This window comes from Daldinia childiae (assembly GCF_008694065.1).
Source record: "Daldinia childiae strain JS-1345 chromosome Unknown Scaffold3, whole genome shotgun sequence".
Lineage (NCBI taxonomy): Eukaryota > Fungi > Ascomycota > Sordariomycetes > Xylariales > Hypoxylaceae > Daldinia > Daldinia childiae.
Window position 1 is genome coordinate 5,610,873 of NW_022984644.1, and position 17,844 is coordinate 5,628,716.

The 17,844-nt window shown below is 46.4% G+C and overlaps 1 protein-coding gene across 1 annotated transcript; it reads left to right on the forward strand.

Moving 5' to 3' along the window:
• Window positions 1-1,548: 1,548 nt before the first annotated feature.
• GL218_04242 (Dynein heavy chain, cytoplasmic) lies at window positions 1,549-14,725 on the forward strand (the record flags this gene model as incomplete). The annotated part of the gene is made up of 3 exons (XM_033580834.1): window positions 1,549-1,846; window positions 1,912-14,213; window positions 14,270-14,725. 3 exons carry the CDS (start codon window positions 1,549-1,551, stop codon window positions 14,723-14,725), a joined length of 13,056 nt encoding a protein of 4,351 aa, XP_033436517.1.
• Window positions 14,726-17,844: the final 3,119 nt, after the last annotated feature.

The following is a 17,844-nucleotide window of genomic DNA, read 5'->3' on the forward strand; positions in this document are numbered from 1 at the left end:
ACCTACTGCGTTGAGGGGGTTGAAGATGATTAGGGAGTTCAAGTAACTTTGAGGGGTTTGAGTGAAGAAAAGGGATATAAGATTAGAGAACGCTAGTTATGGTTTATTGTAAAAAGAGGTTTGAGGTGGTGGGATTATATTCATAACTTGACTTGGTGGCTTTTGCTGGTTCGCCGAATATATAGAATAGGTACTTACATGATATGATATGCGTCCTTTGGTTTACTAGTTGCTTTCCTTAAGGCTAACGACATCATCTTTTTTAGTGTGGGTTTTCTAATCATATTTATGACTTCTTGCTTTTACTTCTAATAGGCACTAAGGGAGTGCGTAGTATTGTATCGTTGAGTTCTTGAAAGTGTATGAAGAGCCGGCATTATAATAATATAGTTGGAAGCTTTAGTGTGACCAAGCGTAAGTACTTCTTAACTCAGCATTTCCTTCTAGCAGAAACAGCTCCATCTTTGAGGCATCCAACAGCTTCCAGTGGAGTTAGGGCGACAAGTTGCTGTTAAGTTGAGAAACGTCTCGTACCTTATATAAGGCTTCAATTTCTAGAGTTGAGATTTGAGATAATTGTGTCGCAAACCCAGAAGTTTCCTTGTAACGCTGGGGGGAACAGTATCTCTATTCTAGCACTTGGCTTTTAGATATATTTTTACACAGAGGTTTGAGCTCTGGGGTCTATAACTTGGATTGGTATCTTTTAGGATCGAATCTTTTATGTATACTGAAAGTCGACTCTATAAACTATTTCAACGTAGTCTACACCGTCTTAAATTTATTACCTGATCTGTTGCAATGTCCGTATTACACTTATATTAATAAGCCTCCTATAAAAAAGGTAGCAGGATTCTATAAAAATAAATTAACTATTGTTTTCTCTACAGCTTGAATGAAAACAAAACATCTTTAGTCGTATGTTAAGCACGCTTTCAAGTTGCTTGTCTGGTGAAACAGGGGAAATAAAAGATACTTGGTCCCCGATGTCTCAGGGGTTTTATGTACGTGTGTACTTCGTACATGCATATGTACGGCTGGTCCAGTGTCCAGTAGTCGTGGCAGCCCGTTGTTAGCCCCACACCACGGAGGACAAACGGCCCAATCAAAATCGGCACCGATTAGATAGGTACGAATTAGGTATCCCCCCATATTCTGCATCTGTATGTACGAAGTAGTCGCGACCCCGTTTGCCATTAGGTAGTTCGCGTAAAATGTAAAATGATTAATGACTGGTAACATAACAACTTCAAAAAAATATCCCTTCTTTTTGCAGCTGTATCACCACCCAATAAAACAAATTCGACGACGATACAGGTCGGACAAAACGGCAAAGACATTCTCTACGAACCCTACGCTCCTTTCGCCTCTGTCCTTTTTCTGTAACCTATCTCTACCTATCTAATCCGCATAGATACCCATCTTTTAATTTCCATTCGGAGCTTGTGCCTCTCTCCTGAGATCGAAACTCGAATACGTCTTCTAATATACTGAGAGATGATACCGGTTCTGAACAAGTCGATCGATCGCTAAACTGTTATTGTCACGATGGAGGCTGTGGCTTCTCCATTGGGCCTACAAGGTCCTGGTGCGAACGGCTTGTCGCCTTCCCCCTTTGTCATGATAGATCCGGCGTTGGTGGTAGATTATTTGGCTTCCGTAGTCACTATTGCCCTTGGGGCTACCCGTAGTGAGCTAGAGCGGCCCGGCAACCTTCTCTCGAAAGAAAACCACGACGATACGGTCCAAAGGTGTACTCGCTTTGCGACTGATACCCAAGTGGTTCTGTATATCCAGAAAGATGTGAAGCCGTCGGACGATATCCCCGACGGCCCTACCGATAATGGTATGAAGGCCTATCATTATCGCCTACATAGTTTCGGAGTAGTATTGCTAAGACTTTTGTTCTAGTCCCAGTTACGTACACGTACACAATCGCATCCGAGATATCTTCTTCGCCGACGACGATAGCCTATCTCGCACTCCTCAAGCGCCCTCAAGCGCTCGATTCCTCTCTACCGTTATCATCGCAGATCCAGATACAAACGCTTCCCGGAACCGCCTCGCTTGCTAATCTCGTTAGTGAACAAGGTCCTACTGCTTCTCCGTTTGAAATACTTCACTCTATTCTTCATAATGCGCTGGCGCCCTACTTCGATGCCAATACCAAGACCTCGCAAACTGCAAATGGAGCTAGGAACCGGGCGGACGTCGACGCGAAAACGGGAATTCCTGTAACCAAGAAGCGTATGACGGAGCTTGAATTGAGCTTGCTCCATCTTCAGCAGAATGTTGAGATCCCAGAATTATCACTCTCCTTTCATCCGATCGTCCAGGGGGTATTGGACGACGCTGCTGCACGCAGTATGCGACCGACTACTGATATGATAGATGCCAAGCTTCTCTCAGAAAGTACTTTTATGAACAACTTACAGTCGACAGTAAATAGTTGGATTAAATCAATACAGACTATCACGAAACTCACCCGAGACCCCGTAACGAGGACGGCGACGCAGGAGATCAATTTCTGGTTGTCTATGGAGTCCGCGTTAGAAGGAATCGAAGGACAGCTGAGGAGTGAGGGAGTTACGTTAACTTTAGAGATCCTGAAGCATGCAAAGCGTTTCCAGGCGACTGTTAGTTTTACCGCTGATACTGGCCTGAAGGAGGCTATGGAGATGGTACAGAAGTACAATCAACTCATGCGAGATTTCCCTCTTGATGAACTACTCTCTGCGACCTCGTTGCCTAAGGTTCAGGACGCCATTGGCCAAATCTTCAGCCATATGAACAAGAAGATGAGGTTCAGCAATTACCCCATAGCGCGAACTTTGCATTTGGTCGAAGCCATCTCAGCGGATCTTGAGGACGTTATGCATCGCCTTCTTCCAGGCTCTGAACTAGTCGATCTGGATTATAAGGATTTTAAAACACTTATGACTACTGCTGATGAGATCTTCAAGTCTTGGGACGCCCAGATCAAAGACTTCACTAACATCGCTCGAGAGACGACCCGTAGAAGACAAGAGAGGTTCATTCCGATCAAGGTCAACCCGAAGCATAACGAGTTACAGGCTCGACTGAAGTATATTGATAACTTCCGAGATAATCATGAGCAGCTGCAGAAGACGATCATCAATGTCCTCGGCCCGAGGACCACTGCCAATGGTGTTACCGAAGAGACGACGACCAACGGCGTTGCGCTGGTTGAAGAGATAGGCGATGTAGATGCCGTCGAAGAGGTCCGGCAAGCTTGGGAAGCATTGAAGAATGTTGATCTGCTCGACGTTTCTCCCGAAGGTACCCAGCGATGGGTCAAGGCCGAGAACACTTACAATGAACGCACCTCGCGGGTAGAAAACTCGATCATTGCTAGACTGCGTGATCGCCTTGCAACAGCAAAGAACGCGAATGAAATGTTTCGTGTTTTCTCTCAGTTTAACGCTCTATTCGTGCGACCTAAGATCCGGGGTGCTATCGCTGAGTATCAGAATCAGCTCATTGATAATGTGAAACAAGCCATCTCGGGGCTTCACGAGCGCTTCAAACAGCAATATGGCCACTCAGAGGCCCATGCTATGGCTCAGTTACACGACTTACCGCCCGTCTCCGGTGCCATCATTTGGGCACGCCAAATCGAGCGTCAACTTGATAATTATATGAAGAAGGTCGAGGGCATTCTGGGTACCGACTGGGCCCTTCATACCGAGGGTCAAAAATTGCAAACTGAGAGCGAGCTCTTTAGAAAGAAACTGAATACGCAAATGATTTATAAAGCCTGGATTGAGGATGTTCAGCGCAGGCATATCTCGATATCTGGTCGGCTCTTCAATATCAATAAGATTAGAGCCGCGAACAATGCGCTAGACCTTTCGGTAAACTTCGATGCCCAAATTATCGCGTTATTCAAAGAGACTCGCAACCTTGGTTGGCAAAACTTTAACGTTCCTCATGCCGTAAATAACACTGCGAAGGACGCTAAAAGGGTGTATCCGTACGCCGTTAGTTTGATGGAAAGCGTCAGAACTTTTACTCAGACGACTCGGCAAATATCGGAACTACCCGAGGTTTCTGTTCTACTAAGTGGCTACCAGAATGAAGTTCATGCCCTGATCGGCAAGGGTGTACCTTTGAAGTGGGAAACATTTGTGAACACTTGGGAATCATACCAGAAACCGACGCTCGCTAATGGCACCCTCGATCATACGGTTGGTCGTGGCGGCGAGACCAAGCATGTCTTGTTTGTTAGGGAATTTGCTGCGGCTGCTTCTCTTCTGCAAGCAAAAACAGCTACTCTCGCAACCATACACTTAAATGTTCAAAAGGCTTTGACAGAGCTAGCAACTTGCCCGTACGAGGCATCGGAGTTCGAATCGCGTCTACAGGTTATCCAGGCGGCTGTTGATCAACTAAACCTTGAGCAATATGTCAACCTCGGCTTTTGGGTGGAGAGGATGAATGAACGGATCAAGCTAACTCTGCTTACCCGTCTTCAGCATGCGGTCTCAACATGGATTGAGGCATTTGAAGACGACACTCCTATCGATCGAATTGAGAACAGTCGAAGAAAGCAGCTTGCTCCGTCAGGGGAGCCTCTCAAGTCAGACGCGCCTCTCATGAGGCATCTGATTCATGAAATCACTATGAGGAACCAGGTCATCTACCTTGATCCACCACTCGCGTTTGCGAGAGCCAGCTGGTTCTTGCATTTGCACAACTGGATCGGTATTGTCTGCAATCTCCCTAAGATCAAGGCCTCTAGATACCAAATGAGCTTGACCTTAAGTACCGTTGTCCAAGAGGAAGCCCGCTTCAACGATCTTCCTAGTGATTGTACCGACATACTTGGTAGAGTTTATACCTCAGTGGAGACGAAGCTACAGGGTATTGGTGAGTATGTTGATAAATGGCTTCAGTTCCAATCCCTCTGGGACTTGCAATCCGAACAGGTGTACGAACTCTTGGGCGACGAGCTCTCGAAATGGCTACAGTTACTGCAAGAGATTCGGAAGTCTCGTGCGACATTCGACACTACTGAAGTTAGCCGTTCATTTGGTCATATTACAATCGACTATGAGCAAGTACAGATGAAGGTCAACTCTAAATATGACCAGTGGCAACAAGAGATATTGGTGAAATTTGCTGCGCGGCTTGGAACTCGTATGAGAGAAGTCAATGCCGAGATAGAGAAGGCCCGGAGAGACTTGGAAGGCCAGAGCCTTGAAGCCACGTCCACCGCACAAGCAGTCCAATTCATCACGATCGTCCAAAGCTGTAAGCGTAGAGTCAAGGCTTGGGCTCCTGAAGTCGAGACCTTCCGCCAAGGGCAGTCTACCCTCGTCCGAAACAGGTACAATTTCCCGCACGACTGGGTAGACGTCCAACAGGTTGATTCGACATGGGAGGCACTCAACGAACTCTTGAACAGAAAAGCGAAGATCGTCCAAGACCAGACCGATGCTCTCAAGGCAAAGATAGTAGCAGAGGACAAGGTTGTAATAGATAAAATAACAGACATCGCCACGGAATGGAACGATGAGAAACCGGTTTCGGGAACGATCGCACCTGATGTTGCGTCCTCAACCCTCGCCTCCTTTGAATCTCGCATCACGAAACTCCAGGATGAGTTCGACATGGTTTCTAAAGCTAAGGAAGCGCTTGATCTTCCAGCCAGTCCCGAATCATCTCTTTCGATTATCCTAGAAGAGGTCCAGGATTTCAAATCCGTATGGGCTGGCTTATCGACAATCTGGAAGAGCTTGAATGAACTCCGTGAGATTTTATGGAGTAGCGTTCAACCTAGAAAAATCCGAAGTAGCATTGATGGTCTCATCAAGATGACGAAGGAGATGCCGAGTAGAATGCGACAGTATGCTGCTTTTGAGCATGTTCAGACCATTCTCCGTCAGCTTTTGAAGGTGAATAGTCTACTAAATGACTTAAAGTCAGAGGCTATTCGAGATAGGCACTGGACCAAGATATGGAAAGATATTAAACCTGGACGGCGGTATTCGCCTGTGTCTATGACCCTAGGAGATGTCTGGGATCTCAATCTCGTCGCCACAGAAGTGATCGTCCGAGACATTATCACTCAAGCTCAGGGTGAAATGGCGCTGGAAGAGTTTTTGAAGCAAGTGAAAGAGACATGGAACAACTATCAACTTGACCTCGTGCCCTATCAGAACAAATGCCGTCTCATTCGCGGTTGGGATGACCTCTTTGCTAAATGTAGTGAGAATCTTAATTCTCTGCAGGCGATGAAACATTCGCCCTACTACAAAGAATTCGAAGAGGAAGCATCTTCCTGGGAAGACAAGCTGAATCGTGTCCATGTACTGTTCGATGTTTGGATCGATGTCCAACGCCAATGGGTCTACTTGGAAGGTGTCTTCACCGGAAATGCTGATATCAAACATCTATTACCCATCGAGTCTTCAAGATTTCAGAACATTAACAGCGAATTCATGACCGTAATGAAGAAAGTCTACAAGCAGCCGATGGTAATAGACGTTTTGGGCATCACTGGAGTCCAAAAATCTCTGGAACGTCTTGCTGAGTTACTCAACAAGATACAGAAGGCACTTGGTGAATACCTTGAGAAAGAAAGAGTATCATTTCCTCGCTTCTATTTTGTCGGCGATGAAGATCTTCTGGAAATGATCGGTAATAGTAACGACACTTTGCGTATTGCTAAACACTTCAAAAAGATGTTTGCCGGTTTGACAGGGCTTGTCATGGACGAGGAGGCGATCATTTCTGGCTTCACCTCCAAGGAGGGTGAAATTGTACGCCTGAAGAAAGAGATTTCACTTGTCAAAGTCCCCAAGATCAATGATTGGCTCGCCCTGCTCGAGAATGGCATGAAAGCTACCCTGGCTGAACTTCTTGCTGAAGCTATAGAGGCATATACACCTATATTCGAGTCGGAGGAGATCAGCCAGAGTGCGATGAATGATTTTATGAACAACTTCCCCAGTCAAATTGTAGTACTTGCTACCCAGGCGGTTTGGACTACTGCAGTTGAGCAGTCGCTGAATAGTGGAGGTGGCACGCTGCAATCTCTCTTCGAGCGAGAAGTTGGGGTTTTGAGGCTCCTTGCGGAGACTGTCCTTGGTGACCTGGAGGTGATACAGAGGAAGAAGTGCGAAGCACTTATTACAGAGTGCGTACACCAGCGAGATGTAATCGAAAAACTAGTAAAATTCAACGCGACTACCCCGACACATTACTTCTGGCTGCTACAGATGCGATACGTATACACCCCCGAAGGAGATTTCCTACAGCGTCTGCTTATCAGGATGGCAAATGCAAAGCTCAACTATGGTTTCGAATATCTAGGTGTTCCCGACAGGCTGGTCCGAACTCCTCTTACCGATCGCTGCTTTGGAACCCTTACTCAAGCGCTTTGTCAACGACTTGGTGGCTCGCCTTACGGACCTGCCGGTACTGGAAAGACAGAATCGGTCAAAGCACTCGGTGTTCAGTTGGGTCGCTTCACTCTTGTGTTTTGCTGTGACGATACCTTTGATTTCCAGGCAATGGGTAGGATTTTCCTCGGTATTTGCCAAGTTGGAGCCTGGGGTTGTTTTGACGAGTTTAATCGTTTGGAGGAGAGGATTCTTTCTGCCGTCTCACAGCAGATCCAGAACATTCAGCTCGGTCTCAAGCAAGGTGTCGAAGATGATAAGGCTCAGATCGAACTAGTTGGGCGGCAGCTTCATGTCAATGCTAATACGGGTATCTTCATTACTATGAACCCTGGCTATGCTGGCCGTTCCAACTTGCCCGATAACCTGAAGAAGCTGTTCCGTAGCGTCGCCATGTCGAAACCGGATAAAGAACTTATTGCTGAAGTTATGCTTTACTCTCAAGGATTCAATCAAGCGAAACAACTCTCGAAGCAGACAGTTCCATTCTTTGACCAGTGTTCGGCAAGGCTGTCTAAGCAAGCGCACTACGATTTTGGTTTACGTGCCCTGAAAAGTGTTCTTGTCAGTTCCGGTGGCCTCAAACGTGCCCGACTCATTAGTAGTGATGGCAGCATTGGTGCCGAGGAAGTTGTGGAACCTGAGATTATTGTGCAGAGTGTCCGAGAAACTATCGCCCCGAAGCTCATCCGAAACGATGTTGAGATCATGATGTCTATTGAAAGCGAATGCTTCCCCGGTGTCCAGTATGTCCCGGCCAATCTTGTAGAACTAGAGGCTGCAATTCGTCGTCTAGCAGCGGAGAGACATCTCGTGGTCAACGATACTTGGATGACCAAGGTTCTGCAGCTTTACCAAATTCAAAATATCCACCATGGTGTAATGATGGTAGGCAACTCGGGAACCGGAAAATCTGCCGCATGGAGGCTCCTTTTAGACGCGCTCCAGCAGGTTGAGAATGTTGAAGGTGTCTCTCATGTCATTGACTCGAAGGTTATGTCAAAGGAGGCTTTATACGGAAACTTAGATTCGACCACTCGAGAATGGACTGACGGTCTTTTTACGAGCATTCTACGGAAGATTGTTGACAACCTTCGCGGTGAAGACTCCAAGCGTCATTGGATTGTCTTCGACGGTGACGTCGATCCGGAATGGGTTGAAAATTTGAACAGTGTACTCGACGATAATAAGCTACTCACACTTCCCAATGGTGAGCGTCTCAATCTACCCCCTAACGTTCGAATTATGTTCGAAGTCGAGACGCTGAAGTATGCTACTTTGGCAACTGTGAGTCGATGCGGTATGGTTTGGTTCAGCGAAGATACCGTCACATCAAGCATGATGGTCACCAATTACCTTGAGAGACTGAGGGCAGTAGCTTTTGAAGACTTGGACGAAGATGCTGCTGCTGCCGGCCAGAGTCCCGCAAAAACCCTTCAAATCCAAGGTCAAGTTGCGGATCTACTACACGCTTATTTGACTACGGATAACTTCATCATCGATGCCCTCAAGCAGGCAGAAACCTACAATCATATCATGGAGTTTACTATCGCTCGTGTCCTCACAACTCTATTCTCTTTACTAAACAAGTCTGTTCGGGATATGATCGAATACAATGCTGCACATGTTGATTTCCCCTTAGATCCAGAGCAGATCGAAGCATATGTCGCGAAGAAGTTATTACTTGCTCTAGTCTGGGCGTTGACAGGTGATTGTCCACTCAATGATCGAAAGGCCTTTGGAGACAACGTCGGAGCTCTTGCTAGCTTTGGATCACCACCTCTTGATGGTACAAGCTCCCTTATAGACTTCGATGTTACCCTTCCTGGGGCCGAGTGGACACCGTGGCAGAATGAAGTCCCTACAATCGAGGTCAACACGCACTCTATCACGCAAACAGATGTCGTCATTCCCACATTGGATACTGTTCGCCACGAAGACGTGCTCTATTCTTGGCTCGCTGAACACAAGCCCCTTCTGCTATGTGGCCCTCCTGGTTCCGGTAAAACAATGACTCTGTTCAGCGCACTTCGAAAATTGCCAAATATGGAAGTTGTCGGCCTGAACTTTTCCAGTGCCACTACCCCTGATCTACTCATCAAAACCTTTGAGCAGTACTGCGAATACAAGAAGACACTAAACGGTGTGATGCTATCACCAACACAGATCGGACGATGGCTCGTGATCTTTTGTGACGAGATCAACTTACCAGCACCAGACAAATACGGTACTCAGCGAGCAATTTCATTCCTCCGTCAGCTAGTAGAGCATAACGGTTTCTGGCGAACATCAGACAAATCTTGGGTGACGCTTGATCGAATTCAATTTGTGGGAGCTTGCAATCCTCCAACTGATGCTGGTCGTACACCTATGGGCGCCAGATTCCTTAGACACGCTCCTCTTATTATGGTGGATTATCCAGGAGAGTTATCTCTGCTTCAAATCTATGGTACTTTCAATTCTGCCATTCTCAAGATCATTCCGGCGCTTCGTGGATACTCCGAGCCGCTTACTCAGTCGATGGTTCGGTTCTACTTAGAGTCGCAGCAACGATTTACGCCTAAGATCCAACCCCATTATGTCTACAGTCCTCGTGAGTTGACGAGATGGGTCCGTGGTGTATACGAGGCCATCCGTCCACTGGAAACTCTGTCTATTGAAGGATTGATCCGCATCTGGGCGCACGAGGCGTTACGACTTTTCCAGGACCGTCTTGTTGCAGAGGATGAGCGACAATGGACTGATGAAGCGGTGCGACGAATTGCGCTAGAGTTTTTCCCTACTATTGATGAGCAGAAAGCTTTGGGCGGACCAATTCTGTTCTCCAACTGGCTGTCAAAGAATTACGTCCCTGTTGACCGAGAACAGTTACGAGACTTCGTCAAGGCTCGTCTAAAGACGTTCTGCGAAGAGGAGGTGGATGTTCCGCTCATTTTGTTCAACGATGTACTTGAACACGTCCTTCGTATTGATCGTGTCTTCAGACAACCGCAAGGTCATCTCATCTTGATCGGTGTTAGTGGAAGTGGAAAGACCACACTTTCTAGATTTGTTGCATGGATGAATGGCCTAAAGGTCTTCCAGATCAAGGTCCACGGGAAGTACTCTGCCGAAGACTTTGACGAAGATCTCCGAGAAGTTCTACGTCGTTGCGGTTGCAAGGGCGAGAAGATGTGCTTCATCATGGACGAATCTAATGTTCTTGACTCGGGTTTCCTAGAGCGTATGAATACCCTACTTGCCAACGCTGAAGTTCCTGGTCTCTTTGAAGGAGACGAATTCGCCTCTCTAATGACAGCCTGCAAAGAAGGTGCACAACGACAGGGCCTACTACTAGATTCCCAAGAAGAGCTCTATAAGTGGTTCACGCAACAAATCGTTAAGAACTTGCATGTCGTCTTCACTATGAATCCACCCGAAGATGGACTATCCTCGAAGGCTGCTACTAGTCCGGCTTTGTTCAATCGTTGCGTATTGAATTGGTTTGGTGACTGGTCTGACCAAGCGCTCTTCCAAGTTGCTAATGAGTTGACACATTCTATCGACTTGGACAAGCCTAACTTCTTAGCCCCTGATTCGATTCCCGTTGCTTATCGTGGTCTCAACTTGCCTCCTTCTCACAGAGAAACGATCGTGAACTCCATGGTCTACATCCACTATTCTCTCCAACAGTTTAATGCCAAACTCCAAAAGCAACAGGGCAAGGTCACGTTCCTTACCCCACGTCACTTCCTTGACTTTGTTGCTCAATACGTCAAGTTGTATAACGAAAAGCGGGAAGATTTAGAAGAGCAACAGCGCCACTTGAACGTTGGTCTAGACAAGCTAAGAGACACAGTCGAGAAAGTCCGCGACTTAAGGATTAGCTTGGCCGAGAAAAAGACCCAACTTGAAGCAAAAGATGCCGAAGCCAATGAGAAACTGCAACGCATGGTTGCGGATCAACGTGAAGCCGAACAGCGCAAGAATACTTCTCTAGAGATTCAGGCAGCTCTTGAAAAGCAAGAAGCCGAAGTCGCATCTCGCCGAGAGGTTGTGTTGAATGACCTAGCAAGGGCTGAGCCGGCCGTCGAAGAAGCAAGGGCTAGTGTCAGCAACATCAAACGACAGCACTTGACCGAAGTTCGTTCTATGGGTTCCCCGCCCCAGGGTGTCCGACTCGCAATGGAGTCCGTATGCGCACTGCTAGGCCACAAGATCACCGAGTGGAAGAACGTCCAAGCTATAGTTCGACAAGATAACTTCATTGCTAGCATCGTCAACTTCGATAACGAAAAACAGATGACTAAATCCTTGCGAACTCTTATGCGCACCAAGTTCTTAAACCACCAGGATTTCACTTACGAAAAGGTAAATCGTGCTAGCAAGGCTTGTGGTCCTCTGGTCCAGTGGGTAGAAGCCCAAGTTAACTACTCTGAAATCCTCGATCGAGTCGGCCCTCTGCGGGACGAAGTGGGCCAACTTGAGGAACAAGCTCTTCAGACAAAGGCTGAGGCAAAGGCTGTTGAGAATACTATCACTAGTCTAGAGCAGAGCATCGCAACTTACAAGACTGAATATGCAGCTCTCATCAGTGAGACTCAAGCTATTAAGGCTGAGATGTCCCGTGTTCAATTCAAGGTCGACCGAAGCGTAAGACTTCTCGATAGTCTTTCCTCGGAGCGTGTTCGTTGGGAGGATGGAAGCAAGTCGTTTGAAACACAAATCAGCACACTGGTTGGAGATGTTCTAGTTGCTGCCGCTTTCTTAGCATACAGTGGTCTCTACGACCAGACCTTCCGAAAATCAATGATGGAAGACTGGTTACACCAGCTTCACCTTTCCGGGATCAACTTCAAACCCCATAATCCCGTTACGGAATACTTGTCGACTGCGGATGAACGACTCAGCTGGCAAGAGAACACCCTGCCCGTCGATGATCTCTGTACAGAAAACGCCATAATTCTCAAGCGCTTTAACCGCTACCCACTTATTATCGACCCCTCAGGCAGAGCTACCGAGTTCCTTCAACGCGAATGCAAAGATCGCCGTCTTACTGTGACCAGTTTCTTGGATGACTCCTTCACTAAGCAATTAGAAAGTTCTCTCAGATTCGGCAATCCAATTCTTATCCAAGATGCCGAACATTTAGACCCTATCCTCAACCACGTTCTCAACAAGGAGTACCAGAAAACCGGCGGTCGTGTGCTCATCCAACTTGGCAAGCAGGAAATCGACTTCTCACCTGCGTTTAAGATTTACTTATCTACAAGAGATCCATCGGCAACATTCCCACCGGATATTTGCAGTCGAACCACATTCGTAAACTTTACGGTTACACAAAGCAGTCTCCAGACTCAGTCCCTTAATGATGTTCTGAAATCTGAGAGACCAGATGTTGACGAGAGAAGATCCAATCTTATCAAGCTCCAAGGCGAATTCAAGGTTCATCTTCGACAACTTGAGAAACGTCTCCTACAAGCCCTCAACGAATCTCGTGGTAATATTCTGGATGACGACAATGTCATCGAGACTCTCGAGACCCTTAAGACCGAAGCCGGCGAGATTGCAGCTAAGATGAGTAACACCGAAGGAGTAATGGCTGAAGTCGAAGAGATCACATTGCAGTACAGCATCATTGCGCGATCATGCAGCGCCGTATTTGCTGTTCTCGAGCAACTACATTATCTCAACCATTTCTATCAGTTCTCTCTACAATACTTCCTTGACATTTTCCATTCTGTCCTCCACGGTAATAAGAACCTGGCAGGCGAAAGAGATTTCAATAAACGCCGAGATGTCATCATTAAGGACTTGTTCGTGACAACTTTCAAGAGGACTGCCCTGGGTCTCCTCCAGAAGGACCGAATTACCCTAGCCATGCTCCTCGCCCAAGCCTCGCCTTACAAAATGGATAAGAGCCTAATCGATGTGATCCTCGACGATCGTATCGAAGGCAAGGATCTCTCTACCGAAATCGACGCCAAGGATGAGACCTTTACTCGTGCTAAGAGACTCGCCGTATTGAAGGATAAGCTTGACCAGGTACCGGCCAACGTATGGGATGCGTTCTTATCAGAGGAGCTCGCAGAGAACTTTATCCCCCAGATCTGGGACGCAAACACGGAGCCCTTTGACCAAGGATTACTCTCGTTACTTTTAGTCAAACTCTTCCGCCTCGACCGTTTTGTCCCAACTGCAGAAAGGTTCGTAGTTTCGGTCTTCGGGGCTGGGCTACTTGACGTTGTAGACGATCTTAAAGAAACCATTAGTCAAGTCCCTTCAACTCGACCCATTTCATTGGTCTCAACCCCCGGTTTTGACGCCAGTTACAAGGTGGACAACTTGGTTGAGCGGATGCGTATTAGGTGCACCAATATCGCTATGGGATCAAATGAAAGTCTCGCAAGTGCCGACAAAGCAGTTAGCAATGCAGCGCAGGTCGGGTCTTGGGTTCTCGTCAAGAATGTTCATCTTGCGCCTACTTGGTTGCAATCTCTTGAGAAGCGTATGGAATCTCTCAACCCACATTCTGATTTCAGACTGTTCCTATCGATGGAATCCAGCCCAAAGATTCCTGTGAACTTACTACGCGCATCTCGTGTACTTATGTACGAGCAGCCAGCTGGTGTGCGTGCCAATATGAAGGATTCGATGTCCTCTCTATCCAACCGAGCTACCAAGAGCCCAGTGGAGCGCAGCAGGCTTTACTTGCTTCTCTCTTTCTTGCATGCAGTGGTACAAGAACGTCTACGATACGCACCAAATCTAGGGTGGAAGGGCTTCTGGGAGTTCAATGACAGTGATGTAAGTAGCACCACAACTTATATGATTGATAAGCAGCTAACCTAAGATTCTCGTAGTACGAATGTTCAGCCTTCATTGTCGATACATGGATCGAGTCCGTGGCACAAAGCCGTACCAACATCAATCCGCAAAACATCCCCTGGGATATGATCCGCTACCTAGTCCGTGAGACTTACGGTGGTAAGATTGATGATGAAGGCGATTTCAAGCGCCTTACAGAATTAGTGGATCAATCCCTTACACCCTCCGCTTTCGAGATTGGTCATAAATTAGTCGAAGGAGCTGAGAAAGATGGACAAGAGACGAGCCTCGTAGTGCCCTCCGGTACTTCACTGGAAGAGTTCATGGGGTGGATCCAGAAACTCCCAGAGCGCGAGCCGCCAACTTATCTAGGACTGCCCGCAAACGCAGAGAAGCTGCTTTTGGTCGGACTTGGCAGGAGCCTAATACAAAACCTAAAGAAAGTGACGGAATTATTAGACGAGGGAGAGCAGCTTATGGGTGAGGTTTAAGGTGCAATATGTAAACCTGTGGATGTTGATATCTTGGAGTGTTTGATCGTTGGTCCGCAAGTTTCTTGGAGATTACAGCCCTTCATACCCGATACCCCTATTCAGTTTTAGATTGCTATCAGTTTTTTATTCTTGTGGAAGGCATATGTATTAGCTATTAGCTACATTATTAAAAGAAATTCATAGTCATAATCCTTCTAACCTTAGCACTCGCAGTTCACAAGTGGGGGGAATATTGACCTAGCCCTTACCTTCGAGTATTTATCACCGAGCGCTTCGGTGTAAGTCCACAAGGAAAGAATGTACCTGGTAGCTTTTCGTCAAAGTAAAGAAACGAAACCTGTCGGGTACTGACATCATTTCCCGCGTACTGTACGGAGTACTATGTATTATGTATTAGTTATGTATAATCTATCATACATAGAGTAGCATTGCTTTAGCGGCTCCAACCATGCAAGCTTCCAGGACCTTACCATCCAATCATAAAGATGGTATTTCTAAGCGTGTTGTCTAAAATATACTTCCCTCCACATAGGCCAGAAGAGATTTCTGTTAACTTATGGAGGCATATAATTATCATGTTGGGCAGAATATCAGCAAATTTGACCTCTTACGATCTTACTAAATTATAAAATATTATAAGCTAAAAAGAAGAAGAAAATATAAATATAAAAGGAGTAAGCGAATATTCAAATACGCGTAAACCTAAGACAAAGTCAAGCCAGGATTTCGTAATTGATCAGTTATGATAAGAGATAATGCTGCATCTTATCTACGGAGTTCCCCTCCTCCCAAACCTTAAAGCGGTGGTACGTACCACGGTAGCTCGCAACATTGCAGCATGCAAGGAGATGGGACAAGGTTAGATAAAAAAGCTTGGCATAGGTGAGAAGATGAACCATTAGTGTGTGTATGTAGGCGTTGTTTTTAGCGTTTCTGCTAGTGTTCCGTACTCCGTGATGTAAGTTTGTGTCTCTTGTACTTATACATAGTTAGTACCTGTGTTAGGTACCTACTTATACCTATTTCCTCGCTTCCCTGCACTTTTCGAAACACGCAAGTAAGCGACAAAGCATTTAAACTAATAATACATACATCGTACATAGGTACCTAATTATGACTCTTAACAAGAGGTTTTACGGTATTTATTAAACGGATATGCACAGCTCATTCAAACAAGCGATGCCGGGAGTAAGACTAGTACATAGAACAAGACCCGGAGGTTGGAGGCAAAAGTAATACAATCAAAGAGGGAGAAAAGAAAAAAGGATGCACCTAGACCGCCGCATAGCATGCCTAGTACGCATTACCGGCGCTGTGCAACTGGGTGCTAGGGCAGGTTTCCAACCACCTCAAAATGTGAAAAGTGAGTTATGATAGTTGATATCAGAATTGGCAGATATCACCTAATCAGATGACGATGATGAGGATGAGGATGAGGATGAGGACGCGGATGGTAGGTATGTATACAGGTATATAGGTAAGTAGATAAGTATAGGTATACGAAATTGATTAATGCAATGTCGAATTGGCAGACCGCCTTCCGACGTGCCATCACCATCAGCCAATAGTCAGGTGAATATTACAAAAAGAAGTTGTTGAGCAAGGTTCCTTCTTGTCATATTAGCAAATTCAATCAATAGTTGAGCCAATGAAACGAAGTTTAATAATAATCTGCTTGATCCTCATTCAGCCGGCACGCCGAGGGTCGGGACTCATGGGGGACCCATTATCTTTTTTAGAAAAGGTACTCTAGTACTTTAGCAGTCTAGTCCCTGTAGTAGTTTTATACTAGCCTTGTGGGGAATGGGAACCTCCCTACTCGATGCAGGTGCGTCAGGTACATTGTATTAACAGGTGTATTAACAATTTTAGCAATTACGATAGGCAAATACAGGGCTCTTTCCTAGGCTATTAAAGTACTAAACTTGCTAAAGTTATTAGGCCAAGTTAACTACGTGCTAACTGCTGACTGCTGACTGCTGAATGCTAACTTGCGCAGTTCCTACCTCTCTCCCCCCCCCCCCCCCCCCCTTCCATAACCCTTCCATGTGGCATTCCTAAAACCCCCCCCCATCCACCGCCTCAATCAGATCAAGATTATCTTTCCTCGAATCTCCGAGATTTATCTCGGACTAAGGCGAGCACTCCATCAACAACGTTGGGTCGTTGTCTTACACCTTCATCTGATTTTTCCGATCTTATCTCCACGGTACACGGTACACGATACACGATACAGGGTCCAATCCCGACGTGGCAGAGTTGTAGGCTCTTGTCAACGAGGGTGAGGGTGATGCATGCGGTACAGATTGCACGGTACAGATACTACATACTACTACAGATACAAGGAAGAAGCCCTGCAGTTACTCCGTAACATACATACATACATACCACATACCACATACCATACCATACCATTACCAAACACACCTCTTAACTTACCAACCTAACCTAAGCACACAACCTGCGCTGCCAGGCTGCGTACACGGGTTTCGTCCTCGTGATCTGGGCATGCCCTATTCCATAAGCAAGAAAAAAAAAGGACGAGACCATACTCTTAGGTCGAACCTTGATCTCTCCACCCTCCAGCGCCTAACGCACTTCACTTGTCTTGATCCAGACCTACTAGAAATCCCCACGAGCCTCTAGGAACATCGCCCCTTGCATCCGAGGTCCCCATAGTCCCGTCTCTGACCACCTAGCTTCGCAGTCAATTGCGGTCGAGCCCATCAACACATATCCCTTTACTTACATCCCCATGCAGCCTGGTTTAGAGCAACAGAGATCTTGTCACTGACTGCTGATCCGCCACTGTTCGAGCTAGCAAGTAACATGAGCCCGTCACGATATAGTGGCACTTGTAACGGTTCATTGGTCTAAAGTTGTTAGTCGGTTTACAACAGTCTTCATTAAACTGTTGATACTTTGAACATTTACAGTTCTTGCTGTCGAGGTCGAATATCGGTATCCCATCAACTGCCCCTCTGAATTGTCTCCTCTTTTTTTTTGTTCGAGCCCGGATTCCCATGTTATCATAGAACAAAGGAAGAAACCGAAGCGACGATCGCCGCAGCTTTCACAGTCAGACGAATTTCTAAAGGATTCAACGACGGAGGATT